Raw genomic sequence first — 25,817 nt, 5'->3', positions numbered from 1 at the left:
TAGCAGACCTATTTTTGAATTCATATGAAGCAGAATTTATTCAAAATCTTATACATGAGAAAAAGAAATCTCTTGCTTTGGCTTTCAACTCGATATATCGACAACGTATTATTAATTAACATAGTTATTCCCATTCATATGTCGACACGATATATCCTAGTGAGCTTGAAATAAAAGATACCACAGAGTCTGACACATCTGTTTCATATTTAGATATTTTACTAGAAAAAGACGTTAATGGTAATCTAACAACACAACTTTATGATAAACGTGATGACTTTAACTTTTCAATCGTCAACTTCCCTTACTTATGTAGCAATATACCCTTATCACCTGCATTTGGGGTGTATATCTCTCAGTTGATTCAATACACAAGAGCATGCTCTACGTATGAACAATTTTTAAAACGAGTTAAGTTATTGGCAAACAAGTTGATGAAACAAGAATATCAACAGTCTCCTTTAAAGTCATTATTTCGTAAGTTCTATGGTCGCTACAATGACCTTGTCAGCAAATAAAATCTATCATTAAGTCATATGCTAACTGACGTTTTTCATACTAATTGTTAGGCTATTATTTACACACTGATTTGTAGACGGATTTTCCCGTTATTTACAACTAGGAGCACACAGCGGGTTGACAAGTTGGCAGAGGCTGCTCACTCCGCCATGGCACCTGATCCCACCTCTGTTTTTGGAGGTCCTTGTTTGCTCTGCTCCCGATTTGTATTGTTTTCAAGCACTTTTGAGCTTGAATACTGTTCGTTATCTCCATATTTCATCGTAAATTTTATATGAAATGCCCAATCAATTAAGGGGTTAAAATAACGCCAAAAGGGGGGTGTTTTTTCCCTACATTCTATAAAGTTTTACCCCTGGAAAAGATATAGACCTAGGAAATGTTATTAAATAAGTAACAGCGGAATAAAATGCATCCAAAGTACATGTTTTAAAATGCCGATAGAGATTCAGGGAAAGGAGAAACACATATCTAATGTCCATTAGTAGTCCGGGTGTCTAAAGACGGTCGGTCAAGACGAAAAGTGACATTGTTCATAATTGGTAGACATTGAACTCCGACAAGCAAATTATGCTGGCATAATCAAGTGAAGATCTTTCTCTATGTATGGATCCATTTACAATTTTATGCATTGAAATCAGCTGTTCATGACTTTGTAAAGTCATTTAAACAAGACGGGTGTAGGTCTTTACTTAACTCCAGGGAATTTCATCAAGATAAGTGTATTGAGGGAGAGAGAGAGCGGACATTAATGTTTTCCTATATCCAAGTATTGATTTTGACATGCAGGTTTAAATAATATATCAGATAATGTCGGAATATATTTTCAATAGTCTAGAGAATACGTAATTTATTCAATTAAAAAAGTTTAGAAGAGATCAATTTTCCCACATGCGCACGGTGACAAATGCTTTGCTTGATGATAATTGAGATTCAGTATTCTTTTTGTGTTTCATTCGATAGGCATATCTTTGTAATTTCGTCTGATCCCTTAGAAAATTCACGAATCAAAATGGACCATCCTGTTCCTCTATTTGTTCTAATAATATCACTTTATTATGCTAGTGTATTTGGTGCTTTTAGAGAATTTTCGGAATTTTCACGAGTTTCTTCGAATGATAACAAAATACCAACTCTTGACATCTTAGGGGAATACGAGGCGATTCAAAGTCTGTCTGAATGTAGCTCAAGATGCTTCAAACGACCAGGTTGTACAACTTTCTTCTTTAACCGTGGATCTGGGAAATGTTTTGCAACCAGTTCTGCAAATGGACTTGAAATGTTCGATGGATTTATGCAATTCTCTATTCAAACAAGTATATGTGTTTGACTGTCCTTCTTAATGGAAAATATATATTTCAGCAAAAACATTCAAAAATCTTATTATTCACTTTGTATACTGACGAAAGAGGGATACTGTTCAAACCCATGTCAAATATTTTTACCATTAAAGTTTGAAGTAGTTATCTTCTAGCACAGTGAACCCTTTTCTGTAAACGTTCACATATATTAAAGTAACTCCAATAAGATACTGTATTTCTAATGTAATTTTGTTTGTTTTAGGTATCCTGCAATGGAGGATATTTGGTAAATCGTACTATCTTCTTGTGAAGAGTAAACTAGCAATCTTAGAAGCACAGGTAATAATTATCAAAGCAAGAACTCCATGTTAAACAATTGTAGCTTCATGATACAAAACTAGGCCAATTATCTCGTTAAGTTTTGCAATTCTTTTTATACGAAATGCTATTATAAGGTGCGCAATGGAAATAAAGGTTACGCAGAATGTAGATAAAATAAAAGTATAAATTCAATAAAAAAAAGAGTCATATTCTATGAATAAAAAAACCAAGAAAGCGTAAATTGATAGTTAAACCCAATTTTGGACATAAAAAAATCGATCCACGAGTAATTCGATATTTATTTTGTGATTTATCGATTCGTAGGAAATAATTTTCTGCAAAAAATATTATTATGTTGTCTTACACTCACAAGAACTAGACTTTCAGTAGCTTGATGTTGCTAATTATAGAAAAAGAAAGAGTAGATACATGTATCGCATGTGTACAAAAAAGCATGCTTAGCATACTATACAATAGTAGTCTTAACTAAATAGATGCAAGTTCGTTGATTGAAAATATCTAAAACACAGGCACTCGTAGGAAGGAATTTCATTTTTTGTGGTGGGGGTATCTCCAAAGAAATGTTTTGACGAGCAAACAAAAAAGTTATAAGACATTATTATAATAGACAATGAAAATGTAAAGTTAGATAAGATTTTTTTTGTTCTCGGCGAACAAGGCCACGGCATTAAGGCTGCCGGATGATAAATTGGCTAGCCCTAAAATCAACTATGCATTACATTAAACATTACATTATGCATTACATCAAACATTATGCCACATTATCATTCGAGGACTACTATTATTAGATTCATAATTTATACTACGCATATTGGTACACTGTAACATTTTAGGGACACGCCTGTGTGCTCCCTTCCGGTTCATAAGGGCCTACAACATTAGAAATACCAGGGAATAAATACAAAAAATAGAAATTGAATATTTTTTTCGGATACAGGTGAAAGATCTTGTGACAAGTTTATTCATTTTCAAATTGTTTAATTCGATTTCTTTGTCCGTTTCCTTCGGTCGGGCTCCTTCTTCGTATATGTGTACATTGTACTTGGAAAAACCGCTTTCGTTTATGAAAATGATTTCTATGTGTACCGGACATGCGTGACATATATGTCTGTAGGAGTGTTTATTTAATCACAGTTCCACTGCGCAGCCTGTGACATTGCAACCAACATTTTTCAACAAGTCATTCGTATAAAACGTAAATGACTTAATATAAATTAGCAAAAAACTTCGAGGAGACCTCGCTTACTTTAAAATATCAAAGTCCTTATTTATTCTTATCCCGAAACTATGAGTAGTAATTATTCCTTTGTAAGATTTTAATTATTTAATACCGATTTTTAATTGCGATATTTGGATACAGCTCAGGCTTTTAGCACCAGATACTGAATCCAAATTTATCATTTATTAATTAGTTCTTCCGCGAAAATATTCATTATTTGTTAATAAATCCATCAGGTATTATTTGTTAAAATTATTAACGTATTTATGATAGCGTTTCTTAAATTAAATGCACTTGTGTGTACAAATGTAAAACTAGGTTTACCTACGCAATTTTTAATCTGTGGAATTTGATGACTTATAATTCATGTTTAACGATTTTAGGAATTTCAACATTTGTATAATTACACAAGTCGCAAAATTTCCACCACTGAGTGGAATTAATTTAAACTAATTACAGATTGAATTTGATGATGATCCCCGAAAGAACAAGGTACGGTTTTAATAAAAATTTTGCCCTGTGTTTTTTCTTAAAAATGAAAGTGATGTAAAAAATTAAAACTCATGCTTTCTGAATCATTGAAATTCCATGCAGAAGGATCATACAAATCATTTTCTCACATGATCTTCTAAATGCTAATTTTGACGTCATAAGCTTTTGCATTTTCCCGTATTTTCTTAAAAAGTTGCAGAAGACAACGATTTTCAATGGAATTTTCTTTCAGATAATATTGTCCAGAGGCATCGCCCACAAAGATTTTGAGATATGTGATTTGTCAAAGAATTTTACACAACATACCCGAAAATTAGAGTGGGCGGCGGCTGTGAACACTATTTTCTAAGGAAAATAAGCCTTGTTTGTCACTCATATGGAGACGTCCCCATATAAAGGTGAAGAGCTTCAAATTTAGACCGTTACTCGGCATTCAGGATCCTTGTTAAGTGAGGGATCTTTATCGTGCCAACGCCTGCCATGACAGGGGCCTTGGTTTTTAAGGTGTCATCCGAAGGACCCGCAACTTTCACTTCAAAGTGCCGAGCGCTCGGCGAAGGAACAGTTGCTACCTGTTTTTGTTTTGACTAAGGTTAGTCTCGGACGGGGCTCGAACCCACGACCTCCCTTCGGAAGAGAGCGTTCTACTATATGTAATATATATATGACTTATTTTGAAATACATATTACAAATAATGTGGGTTCCATTACATTTTCTTTGAATGAAATGTCCTGTGATGGATTTGTAACTAGAAAGCTTCCCCTCCGAGTGATCAAATTTAATAACACGGTTTAAATGCCCGATAAAAGTGCACGAGAATTTCTGTGGTAGAATTAATAATGAATTAAAACGCAAAGCCATTAGGATTTTACACATAAAACATTTGTTTGTTTTAGTAACTCTATTAATAATAAACATCGTATGCTGGTTGATTTTTCTGGAAATGGTACAATAAAATGAGTAAAATTATTACAATTAACTTGCATGTGATAAAACATAAATTTGCTATTTTTCCCTCTTAATATGCCTTCAGACATTTTCTGAAGCGTTTCTTTTCATTTTATTTTGATTAAATTTACGTAGCGTAATATGACAACAGAGTTCATCCTGATCTTTGCTAAGATTAGTTTTGTTTATCCTAATTGTGATATCATTTCTTACAAGATACAACCCCAAAGAACAGGGTCTCGTGGGCCTTATATCAACCCTAGCAAAATAGATCTGAAATCAAAACACATCAGAATTACAATGCATTGATATGTAGAGAACACATGTGTATATTTGAATGCTTATCAAAGAAATGTCTTTATATATTCGATAAGTATTTTGAAAGTCATATTCAAAAATATATTCTATAAAGCTAGCTGCACTTTTCTGCCTTTTATCTAATCAGCCTTGCCTATACAGTACTTGAAATACTTATTTGCCTACATATGAATTTGACATAGTACTATCCATTTGTGTTAATTTTTTTCAAACACTGACGTAAGACTTTGGTCTCTATAAGAGTCTCATCTATACCCCTCGGGGTGGGTTTGGGGGGAGGGTGGGGGTGTGGGTGGCGGGGTGTTAATTAACTAGCGTCCTCCTAATAACCCTACACAACTTTAAGGATTACGACCTAAACTTACATGTAGAGAAACGTTAACTACATATGATGTTTGTATTTCAGTGAATCTGCAAAGATTATTGTAAGTTGATGAAATACAGAATTTTACACATTTAATACAGCGATCATCAATCTGGAATACATTTTAAAAGGAATTTCTAACAAGTGACATTATGTATCAATTAATAAATCTATATCTAAAGGTATTTCCACCCTTGCAATTTCAATGGTTCAAAGTAGACAAAGTGCATTTAGTTTCACTGAATATACTTTAAATTAACTAACAATGGCAAAAAATGTATAGGTTGCCATATTTTTAAAGATGTAAAAAATAAGTAAACAGAAGTATAAGTCAGCCATGAAAAAATCGTACATTTTTAGCATATAGTGTTAAATAATGATGTTAAAACTGGTTCGAATACATAATTCTGATGATAAAAGTTCCAAAATAATTGCTACTTTATAAATATGTTTGAATTGTGAATATCAGGGAAACTACTTTAAATTAAAGGTACGATAAAGAAAATGCTTGAATGAAAACACATGAGAAGGAGTAATTGCCCCTCGCAACATTTTCTAAAGATTGAATAATTGATTAAATAAAGATACATTTTAAAAATTCTTTTACTTAGCAATATTTTTCACTGCACCTTTTGAAAAGAATTCTTCCACATATAGTTTTCTATTGGGTATAATTTTTAATTAATACCAGTTTTTACAAAAAACTATGACATCACAAGAGGATGAAAATTCCTTAACCATTTGATGTCTGAAAACACTAGCTGTGGCCTCCAATTCGACATTCAGACATATCGAGGATGTTTTATCAATTAACAATAGTTATTTTCATTTGTATGTCGACTTGATTTATTCCAGTGAAATTGAAATTAAGGACACCACAGAGTCTGCCACATTTGTTTCATATTTAGATATTTTACTGACTATAGACAATAAAGGCCAATTAACTAGTACATTGTAAGACAAACTAGATGACTTTAGCTCTCCATCGGCAACTTTCCTTATTTATGTAGTAATATTCCAATAACACATGCTTATGGTGTTTATGTCTCCCAATTTTTTCGCTACTAAAGAGCTTGCTCTGAATACAATCAAATTTTCAAGCGAGGCAGCTACTCACTGATAAGTTGATGGTTCAGGGATTTCAACAGCCTCGTTAAAAGTCAGCATTTTGTAAATTTTATGGTCGTTATAATGACCTTGTTAGCTAATATAACCTATAATTGGGTCATATTTTAACTGACTTGTTTCATACAAATTGTTAGGTCTTTGCTTTTATTACTGAATTGACTACGGACAGTTTCACATCAGTGCGGATGTGACCGGTCAACAGGGGATGCTTACTCCTCCTAGGCACCTGATCCCACCTCTGGATTTTCCAGGGGTCCGCGCTTTATGTCCTCTTCACATATTTGTATTGCTTATGGATTTTTTTTTATCGGTCCCTGTTCTTTATCTTTGCCATTTACATTTTAACCGTTTGATGTCTATAGAAATAAAATAAACAGGGGTTTTCTACATCTTCCTCTAAAAAATATTGAAGGTCTTGTCAATTGATTATGCAAAATCAAATCTTTTTTCAAGAGACACTGTTTGACGCTTGGGGCAAAGCTTGTCGAGGTTGATACTCCAGAAGAAAATACATTTTTGACAAACATGGCAATTCAGGAAAATGTTGGTAAGAAACAAACTTATAAAGTTTTTTTCCCATATTCATTGGATTTCACGAAGATACAGTTGTTCTCTTGCAATCAAATTGACCTGAAGTCTGGTTTAAAATTTTGAAAGTATTGTATTATGTTTAATATGTAGTGGTTAATCTCCTTGATGGAAAATATATCAAAAATACACTTTTACATCTCTTTAAATACCGTTAAAGGGAAAATACACTACATTTAAATGCGATTAAAACGTGAATTTCATCAGTATAAGAAAATTATTACATTTACCCCCTTATTCATTCTTTTGAAACAAATATAATTGTATTTACAATGTTATTACATGAATATCCAAATAGAAATAACTGACCTTATTGACAAATGGGATTAGGAAAGATACAGGTCAATCAAAAAGTTAGAGAAAAATTGCAGTCTGCTTAGTCAAAGTAAGGATTCAAACTTTATTCCGACAACTGAGGGAGAAATCATGAGGAACAAGTCTGTAACTATACCAAACTAAAACTATAGAAGACCTAAACGGAAATACAAAAATGCATAAGATTGTATCATGTAAAAATACGGTTTCTTTCATTTTTTTTGTTGTTTTTTCTTTCCTTTGCCCTGTTCACACGGATGCACAACAAATTTTTGCTTTGCTTTAAATTTATGCATCGTAAAATAATGCAAATTAAATCAAATAAGATTAAAAAAACGTTTAGATTATATCTAATGCGAAGTAAACTAATGCGCAGATTTGAACGTATTTTCAAATTAAAAGGTTCGCAAATTTTTGTAAAGGATAAAAAAAATAAGCAATTTTATTACACAGTTGAACTACAGTATTTCGAACTCTGAGAGTAAAGTATGGATCATATATACTATTTTGGTAGAAAATATAATTACTTCACTTGTTCCATACTCATACATTGGTAAATAAATAATAAATTTTCAGTCTATTGCACATTTTCAATGCAATGTATGCGTGAAGATTATAACACAGTTATTTCCTAGTTATATATTGCTCAGTATGGCGGTTAGTTCCGATATTGCGACATATAATCAATATCACGAGAGGTTACTTCGGTGTAAAAAAAAAAATTAAAATGTAAGATGCCGTGTCTATTTTCTTAATTAGTTTTTTTTGCTTGTTTTTTTCTTGAAAAGTATAGTTATCCCCTCGCAACGGAGTTCTGGGATATAGTAATACGCATGTGAGTGTGTGGGTTAGAGAGTTAGTAGGTGTGTGCGTAACGGGATCTATGTCGAATGTTGCCTTAATGTATATCTATTTTTTAATTTTTTCATTAATTTTTTGATCATCTTGTATTCCAATCACATAGATAAAATTGAACCAGGGGATAATAAAACATAACAGACAGTAGTGTGCTTTTCTAAGTGTAAATATTCAGTGGTGTGCAATCGGGTGCGGAATTCTTCTTTCATCATATTGCAAATTGGAGACGGTAAATAGAAATAAAAAAAAACATTAAAACAGAAGTTTTAAAGTTTACGTGGCAGGTTCGGCCAGGTAAGACGGAATTTATGCAGTCACATTAACATCAAATTCTGAATGGTAGAAAACCATTGAAATGAACGTTTACGTTCCCCCATTATTCGCCGTAATTTTCAATTTACAATCATGTAAACATTCAGAACAGCTCCAGTAGAATAACTATATTTAGCTACGTACAGTGAAATCACCAATTATAGATTTACGATTCGCGATTATTCGCAGTACTTTCAAATCATGTAAACAACTAATTCTCAACAGCGCCCATACTTTATCCACATTAGATAAACGGCGCTCTAAAGACGGAGGACTCGGTTTGTGATGGTCACCATGCTCATTCTGGAAAAGGATATCTTTACCCACCCATCCTATTGCCGATATTTGACCATGTCTAACAAATAGACTGTTCTTGTTATAAAAAAGAACTTGCATGGTTAGAGACATAAGACTCGGAAAAATCTTATTAGCTGCTGTGAACATAACGCTACGGCGCATGTCACGTGACCGCTTGTATCACGTGATTCGCGCATGGGCAGAACGGTGGAAGATGTGCATTAAAATCGGAGAGGACTACTTTAAAAGACAATGAATACTGAAATCTAATTTTATTTCTTTTATGGAAATAATTCATTTATTTCGCGAACTTTTTGATTACGACTCGTAGTAACGCGAGTGTGTGTGTGTGTGTGTGGGGGGGGGGGGGGTGTCAGGGTGTGTGTGTGTGTGAGGATGAGTGAGTAACGAAAGTTACCAGGCGCAAGAGTTAGTGCCTATCGAAATTGATATGCACTTATGCGAGGGGAAGCTACGCTTTACAGTGCCCTTGTATATTCATTTTTTTGGCAGTTCGTTAAATAAAATTTGTTTTGATTATTTTCAACTCAATTTCTATATTCCATCAGATACTTGCATTGCACCCTTTTCCAATTTTCATTTCAGCCCGAGACATCAAATCCCTCACTGCTCAATGGCCCTGAGTGCCGAGTATAGGTCAAAATTTGTAGCCCTCCACCGGCAAGTGGTGGCGTCTCAATATGAGTGAAAAACTCTCGAGAGAGACGTTAAATAACAAACAATCAAGTAAATCTACGCAGACCGTACATCGTCCGATTCAAAGTCTCTACCACTCAAAAACTGTCTTTTCCATGTATTTACAAATTTTCGGCTCATTTTGACATATTTCCTGGTTCATCCAGCATTTTCAGAGTTTGTTTAAAAGGTTTCCCGAACGCAAAGCAAAATTTTATCACTATTCGTTATTCTGTGGCATCCTCTGTAGTCATGGTTTTTAGCTTTTTTTAATCAAGTCTATCTGTCTTTAGAAATTGATATTTTTTAAACGAAGCAATGTATTAATTTACATTACATTCTAGCGTCTGAAGTAATAGAATAGTACTAAATTTAAACATTTAAATATCATTGCATTGAAGCGCTATTTATTTGAGGAATGACTATAGGCATTATAGAGTGTATAATAAAAAAAATAACTCAATTTTGACCCTGCTCCGTTACCCCATTTTTGTTATCTTTAATCTTTGATAATTTTGATAAATATCAAGATGTATTCTAATATTTTTACTCAAAGTATTTGAATCTATTGTTCAAATATGTGTATCAAATTTGGTTATAATATGATATTAAATAAAATAGTGATGACAAAAGTCTGCTAATTTTTTGAATGATATTCGAACATTAAGGAATATTCCTTAACTTGAAGAGTACTTTGCTTCCCTGAAACCGATAGCATTACTTAATAAATTCATAAAATACTTGATAAAGTCACACATATTTCAACTTGACCCTAATTACTTAAAATCTAAACTAATAAAATGCAAATTTTCTTTCAAACAAGAACACTTTCCAGAAACTATGTATAATTTTTTTTTATCTAAACTAAGATATACCCTTCGCCATATTGAAATTTGTTTATGACCTCCATACAGGACACATTATATGCATTTATCACGTAACTGTCAAATAATTCAATATAGAAAAGTATATACTTTGTTATTTCAGCTAATGATATCGATAAAATCATTTACAAATGTTTTTTTTTTAATTATATAACCTATTAAAAGCAAAAGCGTATCTATATCCGTATAAACACGGGTTCCTCGCGTCGTAGATGTTCGACGTACTTTCTCGGTGACGTCATAAAGGGTCGACGCGCATTCAATGGATCAAATACGTGCCGTTGAATTTGAAAAATAAAACATTTCTCGCGTATAAGATTAAAATTAGGCAAATATAAAATAAAAATAAGTCGCAAATATAAATAGAAGTAATAAGGTATCATTTTTAACATCTATCGGGATATAAATACGGGTTGGTACAAAATCAAATTAACCATAAAGCCCTTATGGAGTTTGATCTCGTAACCAACCCGATAGCTGTTAAAAAATAATACCTTATTTCTTAAATGATGTCATAATATCTTTACAAATATAAATTCAGTTTTATAAAAGTATCTATTTGTGCACTTTTATATTCTGGTTATTTCTTCATAGTACGCCTTAACAGTGCTGCGCACTATATTGGTAATGATTTTTCTCAGATCTAAGTTTTTGTTGTTCTAAAAATAAAAAAATAATATATATCAAGAGAATCATATATTTTCTTATTCAAACATACATTCAAAAATACTAAATATTTTTCATCTTACTGTAGATATTCATCTTGGGATTACTGATGCCTTTGTAGAGGGACAATGGGTGTTTCTATCTTCATTGGACCCTGTTCCGCTTGTCAACTGGAGCAGTCGTAATCCCGACAATTATCGGAATCAAGACTGTGCAGGGATAGCAGGATATGAAGGTTACAAGTGGGATGACTACGATTGTTCAAGCAAAATGAATTTTGTTTGTGAGAGATTAATTGGTTGAGGACTTCAAAATTCCAAAAAAAAAAAAAAAAAAATGATTGAATAAAAGATGGCATACAACAAAATGGAGAAAATTTTTAAATAATATTTACTTAAAGATTCTGTACCTGTGAATCTACTCAATAGTATGAGTGCCTAACTTAATCAAAATTTAGATTTCGTTAGCATCAGTTGTTCTTAATTATAATGCACCCTGTCAAAGAAGTTTGAAAAAACATGAAAATGGTTACCTTTGTGTGAAAAATGGAATGGATAAATTGCTTATTGCTACAATTTCCTTATCACATACTTAAATGTAAATCAGAATTATCAAATGCAAAATAGACAACAGCTTTAAATAAATTTTTTAGACAAAAAGCAAACAACAACCGATTTGATGTGATTGGAATGCCAACAACTGCAAAATAAAACGCATAATGGATGCAAAACAAATTGTCACGATAAAAACACATGATCATTAATGTTAAACAAAGTCATCGCAAATATAATTCCACGGTAAACGAATGTATGGACGAATTCATTTATTGCTACGTCAAAAATTATGCCTTAGATACATGCTTGAATCAAAATAAGCAGTTTAAACAGTGGATGTAAATTTAAATTAGATACTAGAAGTTGACATTAAAGGAAAATTAAGGGGACCAACTTTTGCAGTGCAGTTAAACATCATTCCCGTATTATGAGCAAACTGTTTATGTATCAAGTCTTCAATCTTTCCTTTCACTAAACTCCCGGGTGAAACAATTCTCACTCAACGAAAAATGATTATTTGTAATTGTTCTCGGGTGACTGTAAAATTGCATTACCTGATGCGTTAATTCCCATTTATGTATGCTTTGTAGCTAATTCTTTCAATTTATTTTAGCTTTCCATTTTTTATTCCCTTTTCTTTGTTTTGCATATGCATTCTTTTAATGATTAATTTGTTATGCATTATCATTCTTTAACCTCTTTTTTCGTTATAATTATATTAATTAAGCAACTACAGATGTAACTCAAAATTGGTCAGACATGAATATAATGCCCTGTTCACGCGAATGCGCATTAAAAATTGAATTTGCAATAAATTAATGCGAAGTAAAATAAAGCAAATTAAACAAATGCGAATTAAATTGTGTTCACACGGCAGTTAATGCGAAGTAAACTAATTCACATTAAAATTTTATTTCTACAGAAAGGCTATTGAGTAAGATTATTATGACGTCATTTGCAAATCACGTCACCTTATGCAGAGCAGATAACATTTGACATAATATCAGTCTCTGTACTCATTTTTGGAAATTAACAATTTTTTTCTTTGTCTTTCACTCAAAAATAACATAAGTACCTATTTTTGACTATCCACATGAACATCTGACTTAATTTTGCCATACCGTATGCGTCAAAATTTAATTCGAATTAGTTTCGCTTAGTCTTCCCACGGAGCTAAAGAGAATTAATTTGATGCGCAGTAAATTAATTCAAATTAAACTAATTTGCATTAAACTCTCCATGTGAAAGGCGTTCAAATTTAATTCACAGTAACTTACGTTTAAATCGAATGAAATTCTCCGTGTGAACAAGGCATAAGATCACTATTGCTATCGTGGAATGTTTGACTCGATAACCTGACCACAAAGATTTGAAAATTGCATACACTTTATTGTTCTGTTTATGACAAAAAAAAATTCAGTTACTTCAAGAAAAACATTAAAATAGTACACATATCAAGTAAGCAATGAATGAGGTTATGAAAGGGTTATTTTCCCATTTTTATCATCATTATATTGGCAGTTATATCTATTCATTAAAATCTCAATTTTTGGTTAGAATTATCGTCAATGCGTCTTGCAAATCTATGGAATTCTTTTCAAATTGACTAAGAAGTACAAAATTAGGATAAAATACTGTAGACCCTAATACATTGAAATAAAATAAATGTATAATAAATATGCTCAAAATCCAACATTACAAGTCTCACTTACACCAAAGAATCTGGATCTTTTTCTTATGGTTTTATTTTAAACACTTTAGTGTTTTCCCTCACCAAATTTGATAAAACAAGAGGCCATGGACGATAAAGCTTTCCTGAGTCAGCCTGGCCCTGCTTGCTGTTCTGAAGAATATTTAAAACAAAGACTTTATTCTTATGAACAATTTTGACCTCATACTGTGGCCCCAACTACGTCCCAACGAAATACGATGAAGCTGATCTTGAATCCACACTTCACGAGAATGCTTCAAAATCAATATGACAAGAATTGCCTTGCTTTTCTGGAGGAAAGAGAGGATTTAACTCTTCTGTATATGCATTATAAAAAAGTTTAGTCCCACACTAACACCAGAATGAATAATAAAAATTATAAAAACACTTAAATGCACTTATCTTTGGATTGTTACAATAACAATGAGGACTAGCTACTCTTGAAACACGTTTTTAATTTCCTAGGCATTCACACGTAGAAATTTAATCTCTTAAGTCCCATCTTACGTCTAGGTGAAAAAATTTGAACAAATTAAAATCTGCACTATCTTAGATATCTGCATATTTATTTGACTTAACAGCTTTGCCATCTTGAGAAGATAATGTTTCAAAGATTATAGCATGAACGAATTATCGGATAACAGTTCATCCATCTTCGAACCTCATTTACTATGCATAAACCAGTGTTCGATATATGTATTTGTGACGTTCCTTCGTTGGAGCTCTTTTCCCGTGTTAACAGGAGTCATACCCTGCTCCACATAGTACCGAGTGATAATTTGCTGCGCCGCATTATAGCAGGACATCGCCGTTTTGGACAATATCTAATAGTGTTTGGTCATAAAACATCACATCTTTGTCATTTATGAAGTCAAAGTATTAATCTTTTAAACACATGTACTCTAGATCGTACAGTTTCTATGGATGTAATTTTTGTCACATTATATTTCCATATAGCCGTGTAATAAAGAAAACATAGATTGCAATGCTAATTTTGAAAGTCAAGAAACTGCCGTGCGCCGACCACCGATATTTAACACCCTTTGAATGCTGTTTCTAAATGCATATGACATTCCAACCTTATAGTATTTAGTCAAAATGAAGAGAATATCATTTCCCAACAATGTGCCAAAAATGAGTAATTTTGGTAAGGTAGTTTATGAAATATTTAAAAAGTTCGCGTTTTTCTTGGACAACCCTCGTATATATACAAATATAAAAGTTTGATCCCAACCCTACCCTTTTGGACCCTGATTTTGGAAAAAAAATTGAATTTGCACTGCCTTGAAGATGCTTGCATATTGATATGAAATAACGAAGATAACGAACAGTGATCCAACTAAAAAAAACTGAAATGACAAATCTGTAAACAGGACATACATGTAAAACATGGATCCCTGGATACTCTAAAGGTGTCAGTCAAAAATACAACCCAATGATGTCTAACCATGGCCTTACCGTTCTTGGGAAGAAGATTGTTAAACATTTTTTTACAATAATTTTTCTTGTAATCCTTTGATCCCTTGTGGCACCCAATAGAGACAGGATTTGGGCATATTTGAATCTACACTACCTGGGAAACTTTGCATAATAATTTCACTATAATATACTTCTAGTATACTTTATCTCACTTCTGTTTTTGAGAAAAAGTTTTTAAAACATGCTTCCAATATATTCCCATTTAAACCTTTGATCCTTTATTGTGGCCCCAATCTATCCACTGAACCACCATTTGAATTATATTGAATTTGCATTAATTTAGAATGCTTCATGATAATATCACTCATAATGATCATTGTGTTCTTGAGAGGAAGATTTAAAAAAAACAACAACATATTTTCAATTTATTTCTATTTAAAACTTATATGTCGTATTGTGCCCCGCCCTTCCACGAGGCATGTGATTTTGATAAACCCGATTTTAAATGATGTCGAAAAGCTTTTAGATAAGTTACATTTTTTTCTGGCCCAGCGGTTCTTAAGATTTTTAATACGCCATCATTTATGGCTTGTTTAAATTATCTTCTCTTCCAAGAGAGCATGACCGTTATTTGAACAAACCTAAATTTCCTTTATCCAAGAGGCACTTGTACTAAATTTATTTGAAATCGGTCTAATTGTTCATTTTGAGAATTGATAATAATTGTACAAATAATGTATAGTTTATGGTATTACGTATACTGACTTTGACACCTTCTTTGGATATTTACTAAGCCGAATTCTGTTATATATTCTATATTATTATTCCCCTCTTAGTGTAGCAGTCGTACTACACTAACATGTTTTTAAACAAATTACTTGTATATTTTTGAAAGAAATATATTGCAACTGAAAACTTACACACAAGCAAAAGATGTGACAATTTTATTCCAAGTTTTTTTTAATCCTGACTAATATTCTCAAATAAAGCGGTTACCATCATTTTCTGATATCTTTAGTATCTACATTTTGACAGATAGTGAAAATATTAAGAAAAACCGCAAGAAATATGTTTTAAAAATTGACAGAAATTAAAAGCGACGTCGGCCATCCGCATGGACTGGCGTCCTATTATACAGTAATATTTTAATAAGGATGAAACGACGTTAGAAACAAACTATATTATTCAAACAATTGGAATTCATTGCAATATTTAGTTCGTTGATTTTTAATTGGTATATCTGATTTTTCAACGATGTGTACGATTTGAGAGACACTACAAAAAGTAGAAAATTACTATTATTGGATAGGATATAGGATAATAACAATAGAATATCTCTGCTCATGACGTTGTAATATATCTAGCGCAGAGTCGGATAAAATTACATACAGATTTCACAGCACAGTTAAGGCTGCAGTAAGGAGGCGGGGCCTAATTTGTACGGGAAATGCTTACTATGACATCACACAAAAATATAAGTTCTTCAAATTACCACAAAATGAAATAATTTGCTATTTTAAACTGGTGGATAGCTTTAAACTACATAAATACTAATTATTGCATGCATTTTTGTCGTTGGTTAAACCCCACAGAGCAACATGTAAACAATTTACTGATCGCAATGCACTTGTAAATGTGACGTCATGTCGTAAATGCTGACGCAGTTTGTATGCAGTGAGAGGCGGATCAAGTTATATTTTATACAATGAAAAATGTATTTTGTAATTAAATAAAATATTATTTGCAGATACATAAGAGACCATTAATTTGGATGCGATGTTTATTTTATGATTTTATTCTTATACTTCCCGTACATTCTCTAGACAAGCGATACTGCCGTATATTTGTATGCAGATACATTGAAGGGTAATAGAAGGGTCGTAATAAATCGATATATTGCAAGGGCATACCCTCAATAAATTATTACAAGCTTTTACATATAAACTCAAGAAGTATGAAGATATTTGAAAAGTGCTGCGAACCTGTTGAAATCTTGCAAATGAATTAATTATATCTATATTTAATGTACTTGACCAGCAAAATATTCAACATACAGTCTAACAAATGTAATTTTAGCAATTAGATAGTAGAATCTAAATTGGTTCGCAGCACTTTTCACAAACTACAAAGAGTGCTGAAAATAATTATATATTAAACTTAGATTTTTAACTTGGTTATGCCCTTGCAATATTGGAATTCATAGATGACCTCAATACTTCAGGTATATTTGCTAAAATCACGTGACTGCCACATCACGTGACAAGTCTAAATAAGAAATCTAATCATCCTCCAACCACATTGCATTTGTCCGATAATAGTAAAGTCCTGAAAAGAATCACCCATCCTTGTAAAGAATGTATTTTCTATCTAAAAAGTTCGCCCTTATTTCCATTTGGCACCTTAACTGTACTGCGTTATTATAACAGCACATTTCAACAGGAAAATAAAATTCTCAGAAATGCAGCTCATATTATACATGTAATGTATATCATTTAAATTTTAAAATGTGCAACAAAGGGTATGATCAGATCTGGCTTAATATCACCAGCAGGCGGCTCTACATCTTTAAAACGTCAGAGGTCCTGTGTCAACTTGTTGCCGTGGGCGTCGAGTTGACACAGGACCCCTGGGTTGCGTTCAAGAGCGTTGCGGCTACGTAGCCTCTATGTAAAGCTACGATCTTGAACGATATACTAGCCTAGCCGCTACGTAGGGAAAGCTTGCATAAATATTTGATGCTAAGTCACAAATCTAAGACGGACTACTTAGTTCACACAAGATTTTAACAAAAAGAGGGCCGGGGTTGTTTTCTACGCCTTAGCGAATTAAATGTAAATTCAGATATATTTTAAAAATCTTTTTGTTCCAGAAATAAGTTTTTACTAATACATTTTAGGCCCCCGTATCGCAGATTCGGGGATATAATTTTTTGCCCTGTCCGTCTGTCTGTCTGTCTGTTTCTCTGTTTTAACCTTGCCCATAACTTTTGATTGGTTGGAGCTATGGCTTTCATATTTCAAATGTGTATTCCTTGTGACAAGACCTTTCTATGAGTACCATCATATTTGACCTTTTGACCTTGGACTTTGACCCAGTTTTGCAAAATTTTAACGAATTTTAACCAGTTTAACTGGTTATTTAAAGCTGAACACGATTTGTAAAAAGAATGTGTCCGCCATTTTCGATCGAACTCTAGCTATATCGAAGGACCCCTATATAAAGGGCCTGACTTAGTCACTGTTCAGTGTAATCAGTCGACACCGGTGTAGACGGACGTATGCTATACAGCACTCGGTAGCAACAAAAATAACTGTAATACTTCTAATGCAGGAAAGTAAGTTACCAAAGAAATTTACAATAGTTGTACAGGTAAGTGCAGTATACAAACAAACATGGATACAAGTAACTGCAATAAAATGTAAACAAAGGTAATGCAAGATAACCAGCACGAACACGGGTCGCCATTCCACGCCGATACCCGTGACAATAAATCAGTCAGGTGTAACGAATGCAAAGAGTATACCTTGGTGTTGATATCATAGATAATAATATCGAAAATGCGTATTTACGAGTCGTGTTCAGCTTTAAACTGAAAGTTTGGATCTAGGGCTTTCACATTTCATGATCATGTGTATCACTTGTGACAATACCTTCCCTTGGGCACCATTTGACCTTTACCTTGACGTTTTACTTACTTTTAAAAAACTTAACCTTCGGCATAACTTTCCTACACGGGTCATATTTGTTACACAATGGTCCTACCTACAATGGCCCTCAGAATGGTCACATCATGATTGTAGAGATCTGACTTATCTGGAGTTAGTCCCAGTCGCTCTTGCAATTTACATATGGGGCCACAAACTCCAAGGCCAAAAAATAATTTTGCATATTAATACCATGGCAGTTGTTGAGATAATCAACCAAGAACATCAAAGTCACCAAGAATTGTGTCCCTTCTCAGACTCTTTCTTTACAAAATATTAAAATACAATATCCAAGTGCGCTGCGACCAGGTCATTCTTTCTATTGCTGATGCCATATCTCGTTTTCAGTGGCTAAAGTTCAGGAAGCTGCTCCCCCCCATAGACTACTACCCTGGCAAGCTCCTCCGGAATTTGAGCAGGGAGTGGAACAGCTACTCAGAGCATCAGTCTCTCATAACACTCAAGAAATATACCAGAAAGGTCTTGACTTATTTTCACAATTTAGAAAACTGTTTAACTTAAAGGAATTGTGCCCCCCTCCCGTAGACCAGTTAATAAACTACTGTATATCGCTTACCTATCAACAAAGTGGACACTACAGCCAAAATCTAACTAGCAGGCTCAAGCTTCAACATAAATCTAGGTAACTTCAAGAGCAATTTTTCATAGTCAAGCAAATGCTCCATGGCTTTACACAATTTAAACATAGAAAAGATTCGGGAAGCCCGATAACACTTCCCCTATTAGTTAAGATAATAGATTCTTTGCAACACGAATGCCGCAATTATTACGAGAAATTACTCTTCTCCACTGCTTATGGCTTTGCATTTTTCGCTTTACTTAGAGTCGGGGAGATAACTACCACTAGGGCAAACCCCTCCAGTTTCCCATTATCAATACAAAACGTATCCATCTCACAATCATCCATACTGATTACATTCGGGAAAACCAAAACAGATCAGCAGGGCAAGGGCACAGCTATGCAAATTAACAGCACAAAGCAAAATCAGGTCCTATTTCACAACATACAAGCATACATGACCCATAGACCATCTCAAACATCACAGTTTTTATGTCTCATGGATAGCTCGCCCATGGCATACTATCAATTCAATCAAGTACTGAAGAAAGTTCTATCATTCTTCAAGCTTGATATATCAACATTCAAATCCCATTAATTTCGTATAGGGGCGGCAACTTCATTGGATATGCAAGGTACTCCAGAGCAAGAAATTAAAACAATGGGTAGATGGAAATACAATTCTTTTAATTCTTATGTTTGCCCGAATACTGTAGTCCTGTAAATAGTCAGTCTTACTAACTATAAGCTAAGTTTGCAGAGACTTGCTGCAAGGTATTGATCATTGGATCTCTCATTATCAGACGAGCTGAAAAATTACTGCATACGTTCAACAATTGGGCAAAAACTTGTCTCTGGAGCACTTAAAGATAGATGTAACCTGGTCTGGATCTGGGGGACTAAAGTGGGAGTAACTCGATCAACAGATTGCCAGTTTGATAAATCGCCATAATGATAGCATGCCTCAAGTACTAATAGTTCACTGCAGTGGTAACAGTATTGGCCTTCAACCCCTTAAAAAACAACAACTAGCCATGAAGTCATGATTAGCCTCCCTTCCTGAAAAAAAATACCGAACACTCACCTAGTATTGTCAAATATACCTTGCAAATACTGCCGTTGCATGATTTCCAGCGAAGGTGCAGAGAAATCTAGAAAAAGAATAAATAATTCTATTTGCTGCTTTGTTGTTCAAAAGTTAAATGGGCCCTCATAGGTCATCCTGATATTAAAATAGATCAGCCCAAATTATTTCTCGATTGCGTACATCTATCAGATCTTGGGAATTCTATTTTCACAATTACAATTCAAACTGCATTGTCTAAGTTCCTCACGTCCAGTCAAACAGTTTTCCCCATCCTCCCTTAAAACGCAGTATCTGTTCATGGCTTGTGAAAGGCCCCATTATATCATCCCAAAACACCCTCCCAAGTTCCTAATAGTGGACACACGTGCATTGTATTAAATTGCATTCCCAATCCTCTCTAACACCCCCTCCCACCCCAACCCCTTAGTTCACACTTGATGAATATTGGTATTTGTATTGTATTGAATTGTTTTGCCAAATTATACATTGTTGTTACCCTGTATATTGTATTGGATAGTTTTGCTAATCATTGTGCTGCATTAGACATGGTGTCTTGTTCGCCAAATTGTCCGCCACTTGTTGGCGGATGGATTGCTGTCTCGAAATTCGCTTACAGTAACCCCACTTGGCAGAATTTTGCAACAAGCCATCGCTGGCAACTTCTGTTTACCCTCCAGGGTTGTCAGCACCATATGGCTCCTTGTTTCTGCAAACTGTACTGCCACTCTGTATTGTTTATTCTCTCGAGATAATTGCATTTCCCGTTATGTGCGGTACATGTAAGTACCAGTTATCGAAGAAGAATAGTCTAAACGCAATAACTCTCCTACCCTCAACCAAACTTCCCAAATAGCTCCAGGTCATAAAATGTGCTTGAACGTACATCCTTTCCGCTTCATCAATTTTGAACACCCACCCACCCCCACCATCTTAATTGTGATATAAGGCTACATCAACATTATAAAGATCTTCAACTAACATTTCACACATCATACATATACATCACTCTAGTCAGATAAGCCTGTTTTATATACATATAGTTTTTCAGCATAGGCATATTTGTGCATACATCTATAGTGTAAAAGTTGTAGTAGTTTTCTTCTGTGTTTCAGCTGTTATTATTTTACGATTCCAGTGCCACATCCACTATCGTCATGGCTTTAGTGACCCTTCTAGGCTGCAATCCATGCCGACGCACTGCAGAATTTTGCAAAAAAGCTATCGCTGGCAACTTCTGTTTACCCTCCAGGGTTGTCAACACCATATGGCTCCTCGTTTCTGCAAACAGTATGGGCCAAATTCCAGATTGAGGATCGGCGCTTACTCATTGACACTTGCTATAATATTTGATTCATTGTTTTGATACCATTGTTTCATTATGTAATTACCTTATAATGTTGAACACAAATAAAGCCATGACAGATACTGCCATTCTGTATTCTTCATTCTTTCTAGATAACTAATTATAACTCTCTATGCAGCAGTGACACTATTGCCTTATTTTTTCGCTTCTGCACACACTCGGATCGCCTGAGGCGATCTCTTCTACACACAGGTGCTTTACATAGTTTTCGATTGTGTGTTCAATAATTCTGTAATTCTGCTGGCTATCAGCCAAGAGATTTGAGTCATTTTGGACGAATAATAAACACAGTGTTACTGTAAAATCAAACTGGTTTATATTCTGAACATAGTTCCCGACCAAGCTATGAAACGTCGATTTAATAATTTTTAATGAAATGGCGTGGAGCTTGATAAAACCTATGCTGGTAATTCTTAAAATAAATGTACGGAAAATAAAAGTTTAAATAACTACAATAAATATAAAAAATGAATTTTTAATACATATAGTTTTCTTTTTAAAATCATACAGATATAGGGTATGAAGATCATCTGTTACACATGCAAATACGTTTTGTTTTGAACATTTTATCGTTTAATATACAGTATCTAATTAGAGACATAAATATTTATATGTCTGCATAATCTAATCAATAATCAATGCACCATCTTTGTGTAAACTAACGAAATGTGCATACCTCAGTACGGCATCAAAACATTACCATTCAATCAAGCGAGAAACTATCAAAATAATGTTATCGATTTTACTGATAAATCTATCGTTCGCACAAAATAAAATATTACATATGATTGTTTCTGGCTAAACATTTTCATAGACCTCGAAAATTTCCACCCAAAACACCCTTGAGAAAGATATTGTCGGAAAACTGCCTCGTCCATTTATTTCATTAATGTACAAAGTTTTATGCCAATTGTTTCTCGCTTTTCGTGTCATCAATACATGTAGCAAATTCTACCACCTATAGGATATCATTGAGACAAACAGATAAAACTTGAGTACGAACTTATAATTAAACACGACAGTATTGTTTTAACAAGCATGTGTACTCTATCTTAGGAAAACAGTTAGAATACATATTTATTTAAAAACGCACGTGCCGTAGCACCCCCCCCCCCCCCCGACCTTTATATTTGATTAAAAAATGGATATGAATTTCTACCTACATTCTATTTGAAAAGAAAATGGATATAAATTTCTTAATTTCTATCAACATTCTATTTCATGCCGATGCCGCACCAACAACTAAACTTTTAAAAATGTAAATTAGCAATTCAAAGAGTATTTTACTTAACTTGAAAAGCATGAATTGCTTTAAGTCAGTCAATATACATGTTTATGTATCATTATCAATCCAAATTGATTTAAAATATACATGCTAACGATATTTGTGTCAAACCGATGATTAAGTTTTAAATAGCTCATTTAATTTTTTTTTCTCACTAACCATATGCGTTGCCGTGCATTACAAATCATCACTGTAACAATTAACCCTAAATAACACTCTCAGGTGTGGATCCAGGAATTCAAGATTTGGAAATCAACTAAAAGATGTATTCTATTCAAAAGAATAAAATGGGCAGTAACAAATCAATGCATATCGAGGATCAATGAATATCAACTCACGTAGCGAAAAAAAAAGGTAAAATGTAGAAACTTTAAGAAAAAAAAGACTAAAATCCTATTTCGAGGGGGGGGGATGGGCTAACGTTTTAGGATATTTTTTTTTTTCATTTGTATGCTGGAATTTATGTTTGACTGTGAAGCACACAAATGGGGGAGGGGGGCAAGCAGCATCTACATCAAAATTTTCATATGAATACTATACCAAACGACTATTCTCAGAAAAGGGGGGCAAACTCAGCCACACCGCAAAATACGGGTCTGATATTAGTCTAAAATTATTCAAAACTAAATGCATATAACACACCTAACCAGATAGTTTAATGTTTTTTTTTTATTCATAATTAAACAAAAAGAAGCAGTACATCTAAGTTAAGGGATTATAAAATAAAAATCATTTCTTATAATCAGGAGGAAAAGATCCCTGTAAAACGCCATATTTCGCTAAAAAAAACGTCACTAAAAATAATTTATAAACTGCTTTTCTGCTGAAAGGTTTTGAAGTTTTATATGTTAACCTTATGAAATATTTTGAAATAAATAATTCTTATACAAATTGATCATAGGAGCTTTTAAAAATATCATTGGGGCATAGTTATCAAAATTGAATTTTAAATAAATAAAGTAAACCCTCTTTAAATAAAAAAAATCAATTTCACACTCCTGCAGTCTCTCTGGGACCGAGAACAATAGGGACAGTACTTATCAGTAAATGTCAGCACTTGTCTAAATTTTTTCAGCAGGGATAGCACCGACTAAGATTATTAGCACTTTTCTATGTTTATCAGCACCGGCAGTAAAACGGTCAGTGATTGTCTAAGTATTGTCAGTAAAAAATGGGAAAGTCAGTTCGTTTCTGACTTAGTAGTGATCTGTTTAATGTCTGAGGATACTGCCACAGCGTCTTTCCTGAATCGAAGGAGAATACCTACTAAATTTTTTTTTTCAGATAAGGTCCTGTGAGGAGAACACTGTTCGGAGACACTCCTTTGAATGCTGCAGAAGAGTTGAAGACTCCATGTATCTGATCCTTTTTCTTGGGGTGATACATGTATACATCAAACAATGGACGATACCACACCTCTTGTCCCTCCTTTAAATCTGGGACAATCTCTTCTGCACCACTATGTTTTACTTTATCCATGAATGTAACAAAGTTTTGACATTTTTTCATTCTTCTTTAAGCTTGAAGCTAGTGTCATATCTCGCTTTAAAGCCATTGCGTTTTTGTTTGGTAATTAAGGGGTCTTTCTTTTCGAAATGGAAGAGGTATCGTCCAATTTCCACTGGCTCTAATTTTCATTTCTTTTTCCTTAAGATTAAGTAATTCACGATCCTCCACAGAATGACCAATGATATTATCATCATGTCTTCTCTTGAAAATATCTATACTTCGACCCGAATCTCTCTCCAATATTTTCAACTCTTTGTCACATTGTTGGAAGATTGTAGATCGACCATTTGGTAATACATACGTTTTGAAACTTGTGACGGTTTTATCGGATAGAGTGTCCAGCATAGGTAAGTGTTTTCCATCCAAGCACACATTTTCGATTATGACTCATCCAAAGCATGTTTTCCGTGCAAATGGTTTGTTCTTGGAACCGATAATTTGTTGAAAAACATGGTGTACTTCTGTCAAATCACGCCCTATTAGAAGACCAATGTGATGTTCTGGATCACATTTAGGAATTTCTGATGAAATGACACGAAGGTGTGGATACTGTTTCGCAATCTCAGGGGTAGGTATCTCAGATATAATTATCTTGTGGAATACTTCTGCATTCAATGAGGGTAGGTAATCTCAGTGATGTGGATGAGTCTAGAGACTCCACTATGAAACCATAGGCTTGACGACCAAGAGCATGTTCCTTTCCTGAACACGAAGACAAATTATTCATCAGTTCATTTCCTTTTATATTCAGTTGAGCTTGTACGGTTACAATGTTCATCTTTCATTGCATACACTGTAATAGATGATTCTGGATGTCCTTCAGGATACACTCGTACTAAAAATGGTTTTGCACAAGAACGTCCATTGAATTCATTACAAATTGCTGTACATTTTGAATCCACTTTAATAAAATCTGTCTCCCCGCCGTGGGAGCAGCTGTTTTGAAGTTTCCTCTTGTGATTTACATGCATAGCAGTTACGTGATTGTTACTTCCACATTCTTTACATTTTATTTTTTTTCTGTAGATTGTCTCTTCGTGTGACATTTAGTTCTTAAGCACTTGAAACAAAGTTTGTTTTCTAACACATATCTACGACGTTCTCCATTGACTTCTCATGAAGAGTTGAAATTCATCTAAGATTGATTAATTGTATGTTGTTTTACGTCCCATTCGAGAATTTTTCACTCATATAGAGACGTCACCATATACAGGTGAAGGGCTTCAAATTTTGACCTTTACTCTGCACTCAAGGCCATTGAGCAGTGAGGGATCTTTATCGTGCCAACGCCTGTCGTGACACGGGACCTCGGTTTTTAAGGTCTCATCCGAAGGACCCGCAACTTTCACTTCAAAGT

The 25,817-nt window shown here is 33.8% G+C and overlaps 1 protein-coding gene across 1 annotated transcript; it reads left to right on the top strand.

Moving 5' to 3' along the window:
- The first annotated feature begins 1,502 nt into the window (after positions 1-1,502).
- LOC133204139 (lectin BRA-3-like) lies at positions 1,503-11,614 on the top strand. Its single transcript, XM_061339902.1, has 4 exons — positions 1,503-1,835; positions 2,083-2,159; positions 7,086-7,179; positions 11,337-11,614. The coding sequence occupies exons 1-4, from the start codon at positions 1,532-1,534 to the stop codon at positions 11,549-11,551; spliced, it is 690 nt and encodes a 229-aa protein (XP_061195886.1). The 5' UTR covers positions 1,503-1,531; the 3' UTR covers positions 11,552-11,614.
- Positions 11,615-25,817: the final 14,203 nt, after the last annotated feature.

Source organism: Saccostrea echinata, unplaced genomic scaffold, assembly GCF_033153115.1.
Source record: "Saccostrea echinata isolate AGI-Se365-2 ecotype Australia unplaced genomic scaffold, CSIRO_AGI_Sech_v1 ptg000052l, whole genome shotgun sequence".
Taxonomy (NCBI): Eukaryota; Metazoa; Mollusca; class Bivalvia; order Ostreida; family Ostreidae; genus Saccostrea; species Saccostrea echinata.
Note: the sequence above shows the minus strand (reverse complement) of the source record. Positions and strands in the feature narration are given on the sequence as shown.

What these genes read in the sequence shown, in the direction of transcription:
- LOC133204139 (XM_061339902.1), top strand. Translation starts at nt 1,532, where the DNA reads ATGGACCATCCTGTTCCTCTATTTGTTCTAATAATATCACTTTATTAT. An exon ending in GCAATTCTCTATTCAAACAA is followed by an intron (nt 1,836 to 2,082) that starts GTATATGTGTTT and finishes TGTTTGTTTTAG; the next exon opens with GTATCCTGCAATGGAGGATA. An exon ending in TAGCAATCTTAGAAGCACAG is followed by an intron (nt 2,160 to 7,085) that starts GTAATAATTATC and finishes TCTTTTTTCAAG; the next exon opens with AGACACTGTTTGACGCTTGG.